Here is a 16,349-nt window from a genome sequence, read left to right as displayed (position 1 = left end):
CAGCTTGGGGGAACTTCTCCCCCCTACCCGCCCACTAGGATTTCCACAGCCCCACCCAACTGTGGCCTGGGTTCGAAGTGCTGCAATACCCCGAGCCAGGCTGGGCTTGCGACACCTCCAGCCTGAGAGGCTGCAGAGAGCCCCTCACTAGGCCGAGCTCTCTTCTAAAGCCAGGGGCGGGCAGGCAGGGGGAATTACCGGGTTACGTGGCACGGCCAGGCAGGTGAAGTCACACACACAGCGGTCGTCCTCCACGTCCTCGTCCCACGAGCCCCCGTACTGCCGGCAGCGGTCCTGTTCGCACTCGTTATCATCCCCAGAGCCTGAGCCCCCCGAGCCACACTCTGCAGAGGAAAGGAGGGGACCCTGGAGGGTGATTGCTCCTAGTCCACACCTGGCCTCCGAGACAGCAGGACCCTCCTCCCCCAGGACAGAGCATCCAGCCCCCTATGAGGACGGAATACAGCCACGTGGCCAGTAACAAGGGGACTTCTCTTTGCGAGGTTCCTTGAAGATGGGCTCAGGGCTCTGCCTGTACTGGCTTGGCAAGCAAAAGCTCAGAGCTCCCGTCTAACTCGGATGGCTACCTGGGGATCAGACACAGATGAGCCCCACGCACAGTACGAATAGCAGCCGGCTGGCTTCACAACGGTTTAACTCCCTCTTCCCTCCAGCCTCTCCACCCACGCTGCAGCAGGGAAACGGATTCCTTCTGCTCAGATAAACCCAGAGACCTGGGTGCTTTTGGTTTTGGTTTTCAGTTGAAAGTCCAGCCTGGCAGAGATTACTGGCTTGGCAGAGAGACACTTAATGCGCTGTATGTCAACTCAGCTCCTCAACCAACCACGAGACGCTCCGCGCTCTGGCAGCGAGAGAGAGATGTTGATTTCAAAGGCTTTAAAAAAAACAACCTGCCCCCTTTTTATGGAGTGATCAAAGGGTGGGAGCTGACGTTACACAGAGAATTATTTAAGCTCATCTCTCGGAAGGACACAACCTGAAATTCCCTGGCGAGGACTGTGATCAAACGCCATGTTATGTCTTCCACTCTCCCTAGCCCTGCCACAGCACTCCAGCCTTATCTGGCTAAACTACAAGAGCAATGAGCTAGACGGTCTCAGCTCACAGAGACACTGAAGGGACAAGGTGGACGCTGTTCCCCTATTGGCCTTCAGCCAGCACTGCTCTAAAGTCTTCCCACTCTGGAGGCCTGGATTCATCGATTTCAGGCCACCAGTGAAATGAGTTGGGAGGCCTCAACCTGACCCCTGAAGGGTGGCTGGGCCCAGAGCAGAGCACTGCCGGTGAAGACTGAGGTGCAGAGCTGCAGGGGGGGCAGGACTGGTGTCCCAGAGGTTGCTGGGGATCAGTAGGGCAGAGCTGTGGGGGAGCTCCAGGACTGGACAGGCAGGGCAGGACGGAGGCGCACAGGCAGAGCGGCGTGTGGACTGCAGGGAAGCTGGCACAGCCTAGGCACATTCAGCTTTGCTGTAGCCAGCATTATCCGCCCCTCACTTTCAGCGGCGCTAGCCCCACACCTCACCTTTACAGAGGAGTCAGGAGAGAGCAGCCCAGGGACACGCTGCTCTGAGCTGCCTAGGCACTGCTGGCAGCTCCCTGCCTCCAGGCGAAGCTCGCCCAGTCCAGCTCAGGGACAGACACTGGAGTGTGCACTCCCACTGTGGGCCTGTCCCCACGCCTACTATAGTCAGTGAGAAGACACCCCCCCACCTCCCTTGACCGCAGAGGGGTTTGGCTCAGGCCCTTAAAATCCAGTCCGGGTCTGTCACCCTCTGTGGCCTGTGTTGAGAGGGCTGCTGGTTTCAAACCCATTGGCATCAATTGTCCCCAGACTTGAGAGAAGCACTCGGGGTCGCATGGGCCGAAGACACTGAGCTCCCCCTCCCACTTAAAGGGGACCCCCCAGGCCGGGGCAGGCAGGCCAAGACGTGCAGGAGGCTCTCTCTGGGGCTAAACAGAGGCCTTTGCTGTCCAGGACTGTTGATCCGGCAGCTTTCACTCACTGACTCTAAAGGCTGCACGCAGCCATCTGCCCCACACCCTGCCCCAATGCTGCTCAGAGGAGGCCTGCAGCCGGGATCCCCCCGAAACCTGGCCGAGCAGGGCCTCAGCAAAGAGATATTTCCCCAGGTGCCCAGTGCTGAGTTAATGGCAACCCCAACAGAGTCCTGGGGGCAGTGGCGAGGCAGCTGGGCCCGTGCCTCAGGAACCGCTCCGTCTCCTCACGCCTCTCTCAAGCCTGGGCCCTTTGAAGTGTGAAATTAAAGCAGTGATAAATCTCCTAGCCCAGGCCCATTAGGTGGTGTCAACTTTCATTACCGCTAGCTACAAAGACGAAGGGGCTGGGTGCCAGGTGCTGTTGACGACACAGCGCCAGCCGCCGAAATGAGCTTGGACAAGCTGCTCTCCCCTCCCACGAGGGCAGGAGAGGAGCCTCCCGACTCCCATCACAGAGCCATTCGCCTGCCATGAGACAGAGCGAGGAGCAGCCAACTTCCATGCATGGGGGGATTGCTAGGAGACTCGGTGAAGCCTTTAAAATACACCTGCCGTACAACAGGCCAGAGCGCCAGGATGGGGGGAGGAAGAAACCCTGCCAAAGAGGCTGCTCTGTCGGCGACCCCAGGGGGGTTACACCTGGGCACGCCACAGGCGACTCCAAGCAGCAGGCAGTGTAGCTTGCTGTTGTACCTAGCCCCAGCAGGGCGGTGGGGGGATGAGAGAGAGCGAGAAGGCATCCACATTCCAGTCACAAACCATGAGCTCTGGACATTTGCCTTTGGACCACGCAATATAAACTCCATGTGTGAGGAAGTCCAAGCCCTCCCTGCCCATCCACCCCATTCCTCACACCCTTCTGCCCCCCAGAACCAGAAGGAACGGAGCTTCCTACCCTCCTCACAAGGTCCCGTCCTGGAAACCTCGATGGCCTTCTTCTGCTGGCAGGAAGCCACCTGCAGCTCGCACGGGCTGTCGTAGGTGACGCCGTCGCTGCCACACACCTGGGAGAAGGGCTGCCTCTCGCAGCGCGGGCACACACACTGCCCGCCCACGCACTTGCTCCCGAAGGCACAGACAGCGCTGCCGCACGACTCTGGGGGGAGGGGGCAAGTGAGAGGAGAACGGGGAGGGAGAGAGAAGCAGCATGAGATCCAGCAGAAAGCCTCCCGTTGCAATCGTCAGCCTGGGCAGTGTCAGAGGGCTATGCCCTCAGAGAGGGCCTGGCTGCTGATTGCTTCATCACCGGCTTAACCCATCCCTGAATGGGCTCAGGACAGAAGAAACTGAGGGTGGGTTCCCACGGCAGAGTCCCAAGCACCCACAACTCCCGAAAGTCAGCGGGTGTCGCAGGTAGCCAGCTCCTGCAGACACCAGGCCAACGGTGCATTCTGGTTATAAGCACTGAATGACTCTCTCTAGGCACCCACGGTTCCATATCGGCAGCAGCCGGAGCCCAGCCTTGCAGTGCCCGATGCTGACGGGGCATCCCATGCAGCCCTTCCATCTCACTCAGGTTTCCACTCTGAAACGTATCCGTTAGCTCCCTGTCCCCGCTCAGCTGGGACATGTCAGTCCCAGCTATAGAGAGAGAGATTATTTGGTCCAGTGTATCATTTGTTCTAATGTAGCATTTCATCGGCACTTTTAGTTCATTTGGAAATTAGCACAGACCGTTCTGGGCTGGGCCAAAGTGCATGGGGCTGGGGGTGGGAGTGGGGAGAGAGGCGGGGTAGGGGGAGCAGAAGATCAGGTAGAAACTAACCTGTGAGGGGGGGAAGAAAAAAGAAACCAAAAAAGGGGCACGCTGACCAAACAGGAACATGGTACAGCTGTGTTTAAAGGCAGGTGTAGACTGCCAGGTGCTAGCATGGCTTCCCTGTTCAGCCTGGCACCTTCCCTGCCAAGGTTGCAGTTAGTATTTCAATAAGGTTGATTAAGCTTTGTGACACCCATAAGGGGAGGTATTACCCTTGTATCGTGGCGGGGGAAACTGAGGCACACCGGGATTGTGGCTGAGATTTTCAAAGCCGGCTAAGGGATTTGGATGCCCCGTTCCCATTCAGATGGATGGGAAGTGTGAATCCATTTGTTATTCTAATTTGTATTATCATAGCCCTAGGAGCCCTCCTCAGGGACCACGACAGCCGAGGTGGCTTCAAAAGGCTAAGCATTAGGGTCTTGCCCTAGATCTCATAGGGAACGAGTCAGTGGCAGAGCTGGCAAGGACCCTGTTAGAACTGGGCTACTACAAGACGCTATAGGCTGCTTACAGCCTTGGCGTCTACCAAGTCCATCTGCCCTGCAGGATGATGCCCATTGAAGAAGATTCAGCTCCTGTTCGAAAATAGAAAAAAAACCAAACCCCTATGGCTGAGATTTCCAAGCTGACCAAGGGATTGAGACATGTAACTCATTCATGGTAATGTGTCTAAATCCCTAATCAGCTTTGAAAGTTTCAACCGAAGGCTTTGAAGCCTGTTTGAGGATGGCTCTCATGAACGAAATAAAGAAATCTCTGTCCAAACTGGGCAGGGAAACTCTGCTAGAACCAACTGGGCTAGACAGACGTCGCTCCAATGCCTTTGGGTGCACTATGCCAGCCGAGGACCTGAGCAGGCAAAGATGGCTGTGGCTAGCTTGGTTCGAGCTCCAGCACAGAGACGGCCTGGGTGTAACAAATCAAGGAAATTCTTGTGATGAAAACCATTCCTTCTGCCAGCCTATTGCCTGATATCTGTCTGCTCCACCAGGGCCTGCAGACATGATTGCCAACGGTGGCTAGTGATCTTGGATGCCTCCATTTCTGGGTGCTCAAGTTGACATACCTTAAAGAGGCCTGGTTTTTAGAAAGTGCCTAGCATCTGCCCTCTGAAAATTGGGCCTCTTGAAGATGTCTCAAGTTGGCCCCCCCACCCAAAAATGGAGGCACCCAAAGTTATTGGTCACTGGTGACAACTAAGTTATTTTCTTCCTTGGATCAAAACCTCTTTGGATTTTATTCTTTTCCCCAGGGGAGGGTGGAACTAAAGTGACACGAAGGGTTAAGAAAGGAATGTGGAGGCAGGGGGCAAGGACAGGTGCCCCTGCAAACTCACTGCAGTCTCCTTGCGCGGCCACCTGGATGTTGGTCTGCTGCGTGCACGCCCGGACGTGGAGCTCGCACTCGCTGCCGTAGGTGTTCCCGTCCGTGCCGCAGACCGGCTGGGAGGAGGAGACGCATTCTGTTGGGCACACGCACCTGCCCGTCTCCGCCTCACAGATGGCACCGAACTGACACTTGCTACACCGGTCTGCAGGAATCAAAATAGAAAGGGACAAGAAACCCAGAGAGAAAGTCAAGTCACTAAGCACTGGCACCGAGAACAAGGCCCTGCAGAATAATCCACGGGCTCATTATCCCAAATGCGTGCCGTGTCAGCGCTCCAGGCAAGGAGGGGTTAACAGCGCTGTACTCCTTCGCTGCCATGTGAAATGGGGAGAGGACAGCTAGTACAGGAAGATTAGCCTGGAGAGGGGATCATCGCTTAAGGCCATCCCGGCTTTGTCTGTGCAGAGCACTGCCTGACAATTGCCCTCCATTGCTCTAGCATGGCTACAGCACAGAGCCTGCTCATTGTTACCACCATGGCATCTAGAACTGCTCTGACAGCCTGATCCCAAACCCACCGAGGCGAACGGGAAAAGTCCCACTGACTCCAATGGGCATTGGATCAGGCCCAGAGCTTGGAACTGAAACCAGACCCAGGCAAAAAGCCACCCGGCTTCAGGTCTCGTCGCACAAGTTTTTCCACCCACGGAAACGATCACAGTGTCACAAATGGAGGGCGGAGACTTTGTGCTGGAGAGGGAGAGGGAAAAAAAGGCCCCAATCCTCAGCTGGGATAAATGAGTGCAGCTCCCCGACTATCCCAGGTATAGGACTTCATAAGAAGTATTGTATATCCCTATAGCGATTTTCAACTCAAAGCACTTTACAAGCTAGCAAGACCCACAGAGAAATGCAGCCACCTCTGGGGTGGAACACAGCAGCATTTTAACAGTGCACAGCAACACTCTAGGTCAGATTTGGGCAGCAAGTCCAAGGGGAATTCAGGCAGAAGAGTGAAATTAACCCCAGGGTGGGAGGTGGACATGGCAACAGGATTAGACACTCGTAATAGGGATCGTCAATGCCCGCGAGGGAACAGGCAAAGAAAAATAATGAAAAGATAAATGGGCGGATTCCCCAGCTGGTGTAAATCAGTGTTGCTCCATGGAGATTTACGCCAGTGGAGGATCTGGCCCATTGTTCTACGTATTTCTCAATGTTCTGCGGGGACATCATTAGCCCTTTAACTGCCACAGCCAAAGTTAACAGACCAGGTGTGTCTAGACCCTGTGCACTCACTGTACAGCTGAGCGCGGTGTCTGTAGCACTCACCTGCTTCTGTGGGAGTGGAGGGCAGGGAAGGACCCATCGCCGCTGAGACACTCCAGAGACAGGAGCATGATAGAGAGTCTCTCCTATGAGGCCAGCGCGTACATAACTGAACAGCTCTGCGGGCCAAGGCTGAACACGAGAGGGGCACTGGAGGGGAGGGGGCTGAACGTCCCGAGAGTCATGGGAGCACCAGAGATAGCTGCATGAGTAACCTCTTCAGCAGCATCCATCAACGCCTGCCTCCGACCCCAAGCTCTGCCTCCGCTCTAGACTCCAGGGGGCATGGGGGGACTGAAGGGGGGAGGCAGCTGTCTCTGAACCCAGTGTCAAGACAGCAGTCAAATGCCATGCAACCCCCCTACCCTGCCCCCCAGACACTCACAGGGAGCCCCAGTGAGTATGGTGGGGGCAGGAAGGAGCAGGGTGGGCAGAGAAGGAAGGAGACGCACTCGGAGGCAGAGAGGCTTAGCCGTAAAACCCATCAGGGCCGGGGTAATTAGGCTGAAATGTTACCGGAGTTATATGCCATTACAGCTCTAAACAGGGCTGGAGCGAGTGCAGGGCCAGTGCAGTTACAAAGGCTGATAAATGAGTCCTGGTATCAGCAGCCACAGAGAGACAAGGGCTACAACCCAAGCAGCTTGCAAATCTCCTTGAGGATTTGGGCAGCAAATCTGGGAGATCTGCAGGGGAGCGGGGCGGCTGGGCAGGGGTTAGGCGACAGGGCTGTGGAAATGAGGGGGAGGGGAGGTTTTATCTTAGGTTCTAGATCCCGGGTGCTTCTGGAGCCAGTTACTCCCAGCAGAAGGTGGGGCCGGTGCTGCTCGGCGGGGCAGTCCCACTTTCCCAGCCCACTCCAATCCTGCACCCTGCCGTTTGCAGAAGCTAACAAGGGGCGTGTCATTTAGCCAAACCCACTTGTCAGCCCCACCCTCACCCCACACACCCCCCATTGAGAAAAGCAGGGCTGGTCTTCTCTCTAGAGCCTGACTGACACAGACTAGGCGAGCACTCTACCCCATAGGGCTGGGGGGAGCTGCAGGGGGTTGAACCCCATTTTCTGGGAATGTACAGATCAGAACCCCCTGGAATGCTGTGAAAAAGAGAGATCACCCCACAACAGCTACCGCAGCCCACAGCGAGGCAAAGAACGGCCCGCAGCCAGTCTGGGCAGCCGGGCCACCAGCTCTTGCTTTGTGCCTGAAGCCAGCGAGTCATGGGTGTCACTTGGTAGGCATTGTCCCAATGCAGATCCCCGGCCTCAGGCCGCAGCGTGGTGTGTTGCGGGCCCCAAGGATTATTTTGGGTTCCATCGAGTTCCTGTAGGACAGGCTCAGAGGGCCCAGACTCTGCCCTGCATTTGCAGGGTCGTCATGGAGATACGGCAGCAGGAGACGATGGGGGCTGCACCAGGGGCAGCTGCAGGAGGCTGAAACGCAGGCTGGATTCACAGGATGAAAAGACTCTTGGTGAGTCAAGCTCCGGCTTCAGGCAGAGACCAGCCAACCTCAACAACAGGAGCCACTGACTCCCTGGGATGGAACACCCCTAAAACATGGCTGTGGATCCCCAGGTCCCAGCTTAGCCCCGTCCGTAGCAACACCAAGGAGAGGGCTGCACAAAGCCCGGGCAACTGCCCCACTGCTCTAGCAGCAGCTCTAAGGGCGGAGGAGAAGAGCAAAGTCTCACGGCCAGGCCTGGGAATTCCATGGGAACAGGGAGTTGCTTTGAGGGATGGTGTCCCATGTGTCACAGAAGGCTCTAAACTCACGTCCATGTGCAATGAACCCCTCTCAAGGCTCTGGCAGCATCATGACCTGCCGAGCCCCCTTCTTCTGGTTTATCAGGATGTCCCCAGGACTGGATGTGTTTGTAATTCATAGTGACACGTCATCTCCCTCTCCCCGTATACGCTGTCTGCATGACGCATGTACCTCCCCAGCACACGCAGTCCTTCACTGCAGGTGAGCCCAGAGCCAGCCAGCACCTCTGCTGTCATGGCCCTTGTGCATTCAGTGACTCACCGGCTAACTTCCTCTTTCAGAGGAGCATCCCCTCCCCCCCTCCATTCGATTCACCAGGAATTTGGCTCGAGGAAGATTTTTCTCATTTTACTTTCGCGCAGCAGCTGTTGCTTTGGATGCGTGGGGGGAAGATGCGAAAAAAGCCCAAACCCGTGACTGGTTAGCATGAGCTGTCGGCTGGGATGTTTCTATCTATAGCCTGCCATTTCCTGCCCACTGGTGGGTTTCAGAAGTGGGTAGAGAGGCGCTCGAAGGCAGGATCTATGGGAAGATAGGCCCATGGGCGTGCGGGAAATTTCTTCTGAGTCCCAGGAAGTCAGGGGCCCTTTATGCCCTAAAGCAGGGGTGTTTATATCCCTTTTACATGACAATCATCTCTCAGGTAACTGCAGATATTCTTAATGCACATATCAATGTCTAATCTGCTTCTGAAGCCTCCAGAACTCATTGCTATCCTGTAGCAGTGAGTTCCATGGGTGAACTGTGCACACACATCCCTCTTTTCTAAGCATTAAATTTCCTTTCATCATAGTAAGCGTCCCTCCTGCATAACGCAGAGCTGCCATCTGTGCAGAGAGCAGTGATCCTACGCTCAGAAACTAAACAGCCAGCCTGAACTTTGGCTGTGGCACTCTGCATACCTTCCATAACCGCTCGCCCCCCGCCAGGTCATGGAGTATATAGCTGGGCATTAGCTAATGATAACCCCTGGAGCGTAGCATACAAGCATTCAGACTGCAAGCAGGATGACCCTAGTTTGTCATCAACACAGTTGGCTAAATCCCGCCTAAGCAACCTCCCTGACTTCAGTAGGGTGGCGGGGTTGGAACCGAGAGCAGATCACGGCTGAGGGACATAGAGCGCTAGGATTAAGGGACAGGGAAGGACAGCCATCCCTGGGCATTTGGTTTTTTCTTGTGGTGCATTCCAAAAGGTGCTGGAAAGGCCTTTACGAGATGCAGCAGGTGGATGGAGTGCCAGTGATCAATTATTCCTCCCAAGGCAGAGAAATGCCCTTTAATGGGATAAGGGGTGTACGCATTCGCTGGGGGGTGGAAGACCAAGCGAGATGGATGGTTTCTCTCTAACGGGGGCAGAGGGATGCATTTTGTAATTAAATCTGGACACCCCCCCTGCTACCTCCAGAAGAGAGACAAAGGAGGAGCAAGATGCTCAGACAGCTTCTCCCGCATCTCGGCCCCAGCCGCTCCTGGGCAGCTCCCCCACTGTTCAAACTTTTGTAGCAGCTAATTGTCCTGCATCAGACTGGTAAAGCAGCCAGGGCGGGCTTTGCGCAGGGAAGCGATGTACATGCATATTTCCCCTAGATGCTCCCCCCCCCCACCTCTATAGGGAGAAAGGGAAAATCACCAACCAGATTGGTTCTTTTCCCCAAATCAACCCCTTCTGCCGAGACTCTGTTATTTTTAAGCCATTGGAAGGTGAAGGAATAACCTTCCCGAGCGACAGGTACCAGTGAACTGCGTCATTCTCTCTGCTCGCCGGGCGGCCTGCTGATTTCATTGCCGTCTGAGTGGGCAATGGGTGATCTAAGCGGGCACTTGCCTGGCAAGGGGAACAGGGAATGGCAAGCCACGGATAGATACACGCAGACACATGCTCCGCTCCAGCCCCAAACCAGAGAAACGCTCCTGGGGTGAGAAACGGATTGTTTCTGCACAAAGCACACTGAAGCAGGCAGCGCTGGGGGCTTATGCTGCACAGAAATTTCATTCAGCCTGGATCCAGCTTGACTCTCAAGTAACTGCAGATGCTTTGATTAACAGCCACAGCCACCTGCTCTGCAGCCGATTCCACCTCCTTTCCACGCACCTCAGCGTCCTTTGCAACGCCTTTCAATTCAGTTAGCCTAGCAAGCCACCCAGGATGGGGAAACTGAGGCCCAGGGGAAGCAAAGCAGCAAAATCAGGAACAGAACCCAGGAGTCCTGACTCCTAATGCTTATTCTACCTGTAGGCAATGCTCCTATTGACTCACTCCTATTGAACACCTCCCGTGTTCAGCCTATCCCCACTCAGCTCAGTCCACCATTAGCAGCCCCCCTGCACTTTCTACAGCAGGAGGCACTATGCCTGGATTACAGGGAAAGCCTCAGTGCTTTTAGGAACAATCTGAACACTTTGCTTCGTCCCCATGCCAGGCAGGAGATTCCATCCCGCGGGGATGAGAGTAACCTCTCTAATCAGGAATATAACTTGCTGGAAGGGAAGCAAGGCGTTCCTTAGGATCCACAGTGGTTCAGTGGTGAGAGCACAGGGCTGGGAATCTAGACTCCTGGGTTCCATCCCTAGCTCTGCCAGTGACTCACTGCATGAAGCTGGGCAAGTCACATGCCTGCGCTCTGCCTCAGTTTCCCCCTCTGTAAAACAAGGAGGCTCCTGCTACCTCGCTGTGGGGGTTGGGAGGCTAAGGGCACTCCGTGTCTGCAAAGCATGTTGCAAGCTCCAGGTGCAGGGGGTTAGAGGAATGCCCAGGCATCTCTCTTCACTGGACCCCTTTGTTCCTAGAGCTACTGTGGGGCCATCCTATGGGGTCAGCAGTCACGTGACCTAACACCTCACCCCATGCCAACTAGAGCTTCAGACTCCAACAGCAACCAGCACGGTGGGGCTGCAGTCTACCCGCAGGCCTGCTTGGAAGGGGCAGCCACCGGGCCCCACCCTTCACCACCATGGCCGGCGAAAAGGGCAGATTCTGGTGGGATGCCAGCGATTCAGGTCCTGTGGAGCGGAAAGTCCCATTGCCTGCTGGGGTGGCGTGGGATGAGATGGGGCTGCCCTGCAGCAGATCAAGGACTTGGGAGTGGAGGAGACATGCTGGGGCTGAGTGGAAAAGTCTGCCTGACTGGGGTGGGGAGCATATGGGTGGAGGGTCACTTGCTCTGTGTCCCCATAACCCGCCCCTGCCAGCTAGTTCTGAGCCCTCCTGCGCCTCCCCCTCCTGGCTTCCAGGTTCTCCTTCCACAGAGCCCCACCCCACTCACCGCAAGGCCCTTTGTGCTTCACTTTGATCTCCTTCCTGAGGACGCAGGCCATGGCGTCCAGCTCGCAGGGGTTGCCATAGGTGCGGTTGTCGCTGCCGCACACGGGGTCGTAGCGGCTGAGGCATACCTGCTGGCACTCGCACACCGCCTCCCGGTTCTTCACCACGCAGGTGGCCCCGAAGGTGCACTCCACGCTCAGGCACGGGCTGGGCATGCCCAGGTCTGCGCAGGGGCAGGAGAGAAAAAACAATACATCAGCCACTCCCCCTGCCGCGGCCACTCCCCATCCGGCAGGGAGCAGGCAAAGAACAACACCCGCGCGCCAGCCCCCGCCAGGACCGCGCGGACCCTGGGCGGAGGAAGTTATGAAGGTGTCACAAACACACAGTGCTCCTGTCACCCCCCTTGAGATCGCATGCCACCCTAGTGGCCCCGGTCTGGTGCCTGTCCCATACAGCAGCAGAACACCCTCCTCCCAGGACAGGGCCCTGGTCGACCTCAACTCTCCCTCTGTTATAGCCACTGTGCAGATCACAACAGGACAGGGGGACGGGGATCCCAGAGGCTCAGAGAGGGACCATAACAGTCTGAAAGTCAGGGCGGAGCAAAATCCATCCTGCTAAAAGCCTTATACCTTCAAGTGAAACACATCCCTCGCACCAGTACACACACACACACACACACACACACACACACAGAGCCCATCCTTCGTACCAGCACACAGAGCCCATCCCTCGCACTAGCACACACACACCAACCCTCACACCAGCACACACACACAGAGCCCATCCCTCGCACCAGCACACATACAAAGACACACACACATATAGAGCCCACCCCTTGCACCAGCACACACATACACACCAACCCTCGCACCAGCACACACACACACCAACCCTCGCACCAGCACACACACACAGAGCCCATCCCTCGCACCAGCACACAGAGCCCATCCCTTGCACCAGCACACACACACACACCAACCCTCGCACCAGCACACACACAGAGCCCATCCCTCGCACCAGCACACACTCACACAGCCCATCCTCCACACCAACACACACAGATACACCCACTATCCCTCACTCCAAAACAAACACACACACACACACACACACCCTCGCACAAACATGCACACACACAGAGCCCATCCCTCACACCAACACCCTCCCCCCAGTGACTGTATGTAGCAAGATCTAGCTTGCGATGGCACCGATACCTGCATTAGGCTCTGATACACTGTGCTCCTTCCTCGTCCCATCTACTTCCTATTCTCACCCCCATCCTTTCATTAGGACGGGGGTGTGGTGGGAACCGGGGAGAGAGAATCACCCTCACTCCTCCCTGGACAGGTCGTTACAGAGCTGCACTAGCCCAGGTTAAAATGCCAGAAACACGTGCAGCAGGGGGCCTGGGGTGGGCCAAACTGACTCACCCTAGTGGGTGCTGAGGCTTCCCTGGAGCATTGTTAGCCAATGCAGAGCGTGAAGGGCAGCCCTCCGGACTCTGCCCAAAGAGCAGGGCAGGAGGAGAGGCCAATGCATCTCTCGCCAGTCTGCGGGATCTCCAGGCAGCTGTGTGTCGTGCTGCGAGTGGAGATGGGGTGCCAAGCCCATTCAGATGCAGAGAGCACCGAGCCCGACTATTCCTTCACCTGTGCAGTCCTTGCACCAGGGTAACTCACTGGCTCCGCTGCAGTGACTCCTGGTTTGCACCAGTGGCAGAAGCAAATCGGGCCCAGCATCCCTGTTCCACTGCAGACACCACGGTCGCCTGCCCCCGGGACTTTTCTATTTCGATTTTTGTTAAGGGAAGATCTGCGGTGCAGAAATCCACAATCGTAACCCCCCGGGCAGGCAGTGGGACAAACAGCAGGCTGCATTTCCTTCACCGCCCAGAAGCTGGCGCTCTGGTTTAGGCTGCTTACAGGCCAGGCCAGGCAGCTAAAGGCAGGACTGTGTTAACTGCTGGGGGAGAGCCGGCAGTCCAGCCAAGGGGGCGCTCCATGATACTCAAACCACCGCTCTGGGCAGCGAGGGGAGGGGAGAGAGAAGAAAGAAACGCGGTGTGAAACCCTGAAAAGGAAATGCGACGACAAGCCCAGCGGGGAAACGCAAGGCAGCAAAAGCCAGATGGATGCAACAGGGCACGCGCCGAGACAGACCCAAGCAAAACAAACACTGCGAGAACAGCACAGCCACAAACCAGCGCAGGGCGTGAAAGGCAAACTCCGCATGGAGAGCTGGGACGGGTTCCACCCGGAGACAGCCTGCCGGAGCCCCCCCCTTTCTGACTGATGGGAAATCGAACCCCGGGGTGCCTCTGCACAAAGCCGGGGGGTGTCAATGGTTCAGAGTGACAGGACCAGGCGTGTGCCTTTCAGTGCATGCTTCCTGCCAGCACCATGGAGAGATCCTGCCCATCAAGAAGCCAAGCTTGCCCCAGGCAGATGCTCCTGGCTCCAGCAGTGGAGAAGGAGCAGGAATGGAGGAGAGAGAGGGTCCCCACGTCTGGGGTGTTGCTCAGTTCCAGGTCTGCGATGGAGACAACTGACAAGTGGGGTCTGGATCAAAGGGTTGGGCCGCAGGAGAGTCAGCCGAGGCTTCTCTCTCTCATCTCTAATACTCACTCGCCCCCCAATGCACACCCCCCCTCCAATTCTTCCTGCAGCCAGACGGTTTCCAAGCTTTCCCCCACGTGGTGCCGGTGCCTCTCTGCGGCGCCAGCAGGCCTGCTGACATCTCTTGCTTTGGTTTTCTCGTTTTTAAAGACATGCTTCCCATAACTGCGCCCCGGAGTCATGCAGAGGCAGCGCGCTGAGATGGGAAAACGGCCTCTGCCCGGCACAATCAGGCTGAACGGGGAGCGGCTGGATGGGAGGATCCCAGGCCTGGAGCGGGGAGACAGCCGCTCTGACATTTCTCAGCCCTCGAGCAATTCAGAGCTGCAGTGATGCAGCAAACGAGGTTCCCCTGGCAGTCTGATCCTCAGGCTGACAACTCCCCCCTCCGCCCCCGGACCCCCACTGAAATCAATAGGTGTTTTTCCATTGGTTTCAATGGGAGCAGAAGCAGGCACTTCCATAGCACCTTCCATCCAAGGACCTTGGAGTGTGTTAACAATCAATAGGTGATTATGACTCCCCACCACCACCACTTGAGAGTCCACATCTCCAATTTACAGGTGGGGCCATATCTCAAGGGACCAGATTGTCAATCACATGACTCTGCGCTTTGCAGGAACCTGGCCACCCACTGTGGTGCCCAGAGGGGAGCTGAGCTCTTTTGAAAATCTGTCAAGCGGAAGAGCAGTAAATGGCTCCTGGGACCTGCCTCCGAGGCCGCTGCTCTGACCGACTGCACTCCCTGCCTGTGTTTGCAGCATCCAAGGAGTTTCGCCGCATCCCCCTGCCAGCCGGCTGGGCTGCCATCTACTGAGGCGCTGTGTTGGTGTGTTCCCAGGGAGAAACCCAAGACCGGAGAAGGCTCCTTCGCCAGACTGAAGGAGGATTTAAAAATCGGCACGTTGCAACGTGCATCGGGAGGCAGGCGGGGAGTTTTCATGTTCAGGGCGACACCATGCAGCACGCTCACTCCTTTCCACGCCCTGGGCTGCCTGGCGTGTACACGCACGCACACACAAACGCGCGCTAATGAGGGGGAGGGGGGAAAGCACGGCAATCTCGGGCAGCCAGGAGTCCGCGACCATGCCCGAGCGGGACAAACAGAAAAATCAACCAGGAGCAGCCCGAATTGACTCATCGGCCGGGAAGAGGCACCCAGGTGGCTTGAGAAGGAGAACGGGGTTCTCGGCTCACACGGATGGTCAGGCAAAACAGCAGCTGCCCACAACAGAGCCTGCAGTTGTGTGGCCAACCCCCCGCAGCCCCCGTCCATCTCAGAGAAGGAGATGCAAACTGGAGCAAGCATTAAAAATACCCAGTTACACTGCAAGGCACTTTCATTCCAGGCAGGAAGTGGGTGGATTGGTAAAAAAAATGTGGGAATCTTTCCATCCCAAGGGCTTTTAACTAAGGCCAGGGAGGAGGAGAGTGAGGGGGAGAGGAAGAGAGAGATTGACATCTTAGGGAATGCCGTTGGCTAAGGAGAAGGGTAGAAAGCAGACCTCTGAGCAGAGACATCCCGGTTGGGAGCGGTAGGGTGCTGTGCGGATGCACGTCCTTTCTCCAAACAGGCAATGCTGTAAAACACAAGACAGAGAGAGAGAGAGAAAGAGAGAAAGAGAGAAAGAGAGAAAGAAAGAAAGAAAGAAAGAGAAAAGGAGGAGGAGGAAAACAGACAGACACAACTACAGAGACCTTTCCTCTGCCCCCATCAAACCCTGCCTCTCCCAAATTCCTAACCCCCTCATCCCATGTCCCCTCACCTAGAGGCGGCTTTCAGCTTCTACCGCCCTTGTTTGAAAGCAGAAAGGAACTTAAAAAAAGAATCCGTGATGGACAGACTGGGCTATTTTGTCTGGCTTTGTTTCCTTCCCCGAGCAGCGGGGCTGAGAGTTCATTAGGCTGGTATCTGTGAAAGATTAAAGCATCATGTTGCCATGTTAATAGGCTGCCTTTCATTTCCTTCCCCTCCATAGGCTCTAGTTATGCTAAATCTTCTTCACTAGATGCTGGCCATCAGCAGCAATCTTCCTCCAGACGCTTGAGAATTTGTAGGCAGCCCCGAAGGGGCTTTGATGTGCACAGCAGGGCATACGGCTGGATCCATGCTCCCTAAATCTCCCACTTTGGGCTGGTACCACTCCGCGGCTTCCGCCTGGCTGTAAAAGGAGATGCCCCCAGATTTCTGCAGGGAGGTTCCTATTCCCTGCCCCCACCTGGGCCCCCCCAGGGGAAGGGACGCTCTAGATCCCCGGG

General features: G+C 56.3%; 1 protein-coding gene across 1 annotated transcript in view; it reads right to left on the bottom strand.

Moving 5' to 3' along the window:
* The window catches only part of AGRN (agrin), a 222,379-nt gene that overhangs the window by 41,682 nt on the left and 164,348 nt on the right, over window positions 1-16,349 (bottom strand). The window contains exons 9-12 of the mRNA XM_065421348.1: window positions 11,471-11,692; window positions 5,118-5,312; window positions 2,915-3,115; window positions 199-344 (exon numbers count right to left, since the gene is read on the bottom strand). Of these exons, the coding sequence (XP_065277420.1) occupies window positions 199-344; window positions 2,915-3,115; window positions 5,118-5,312; window positions 11,471-11,692 (764 nt within the window). The remainder of the gene's footprint in view (window positions 1-198; window positions 345-2,914; window positions 3,116-5,117; window positions 5,313-11,470; window positions 11,693-16,349) is intronic.

The sequence above is a fragment of the Emys orbicularis genome, chromosome 22, assembly GCF_028017835.1.
Source record: "Emys orbicularis isolate rEmyOrb1 chromosome 22, rEmyOrb1.hap1, whole genome shotgun sequence".
In the NCBI taxonomy this organism is placed as follows: Eukaryota; Metazoa; Chordata; order Testudines; family Emydidae; genus Emys; species Emys orbicularis.
Note: the sequence above shows the minus strand (reverse complement) of the source record. Positions and strands in the feature narration are given on the sequence as shown.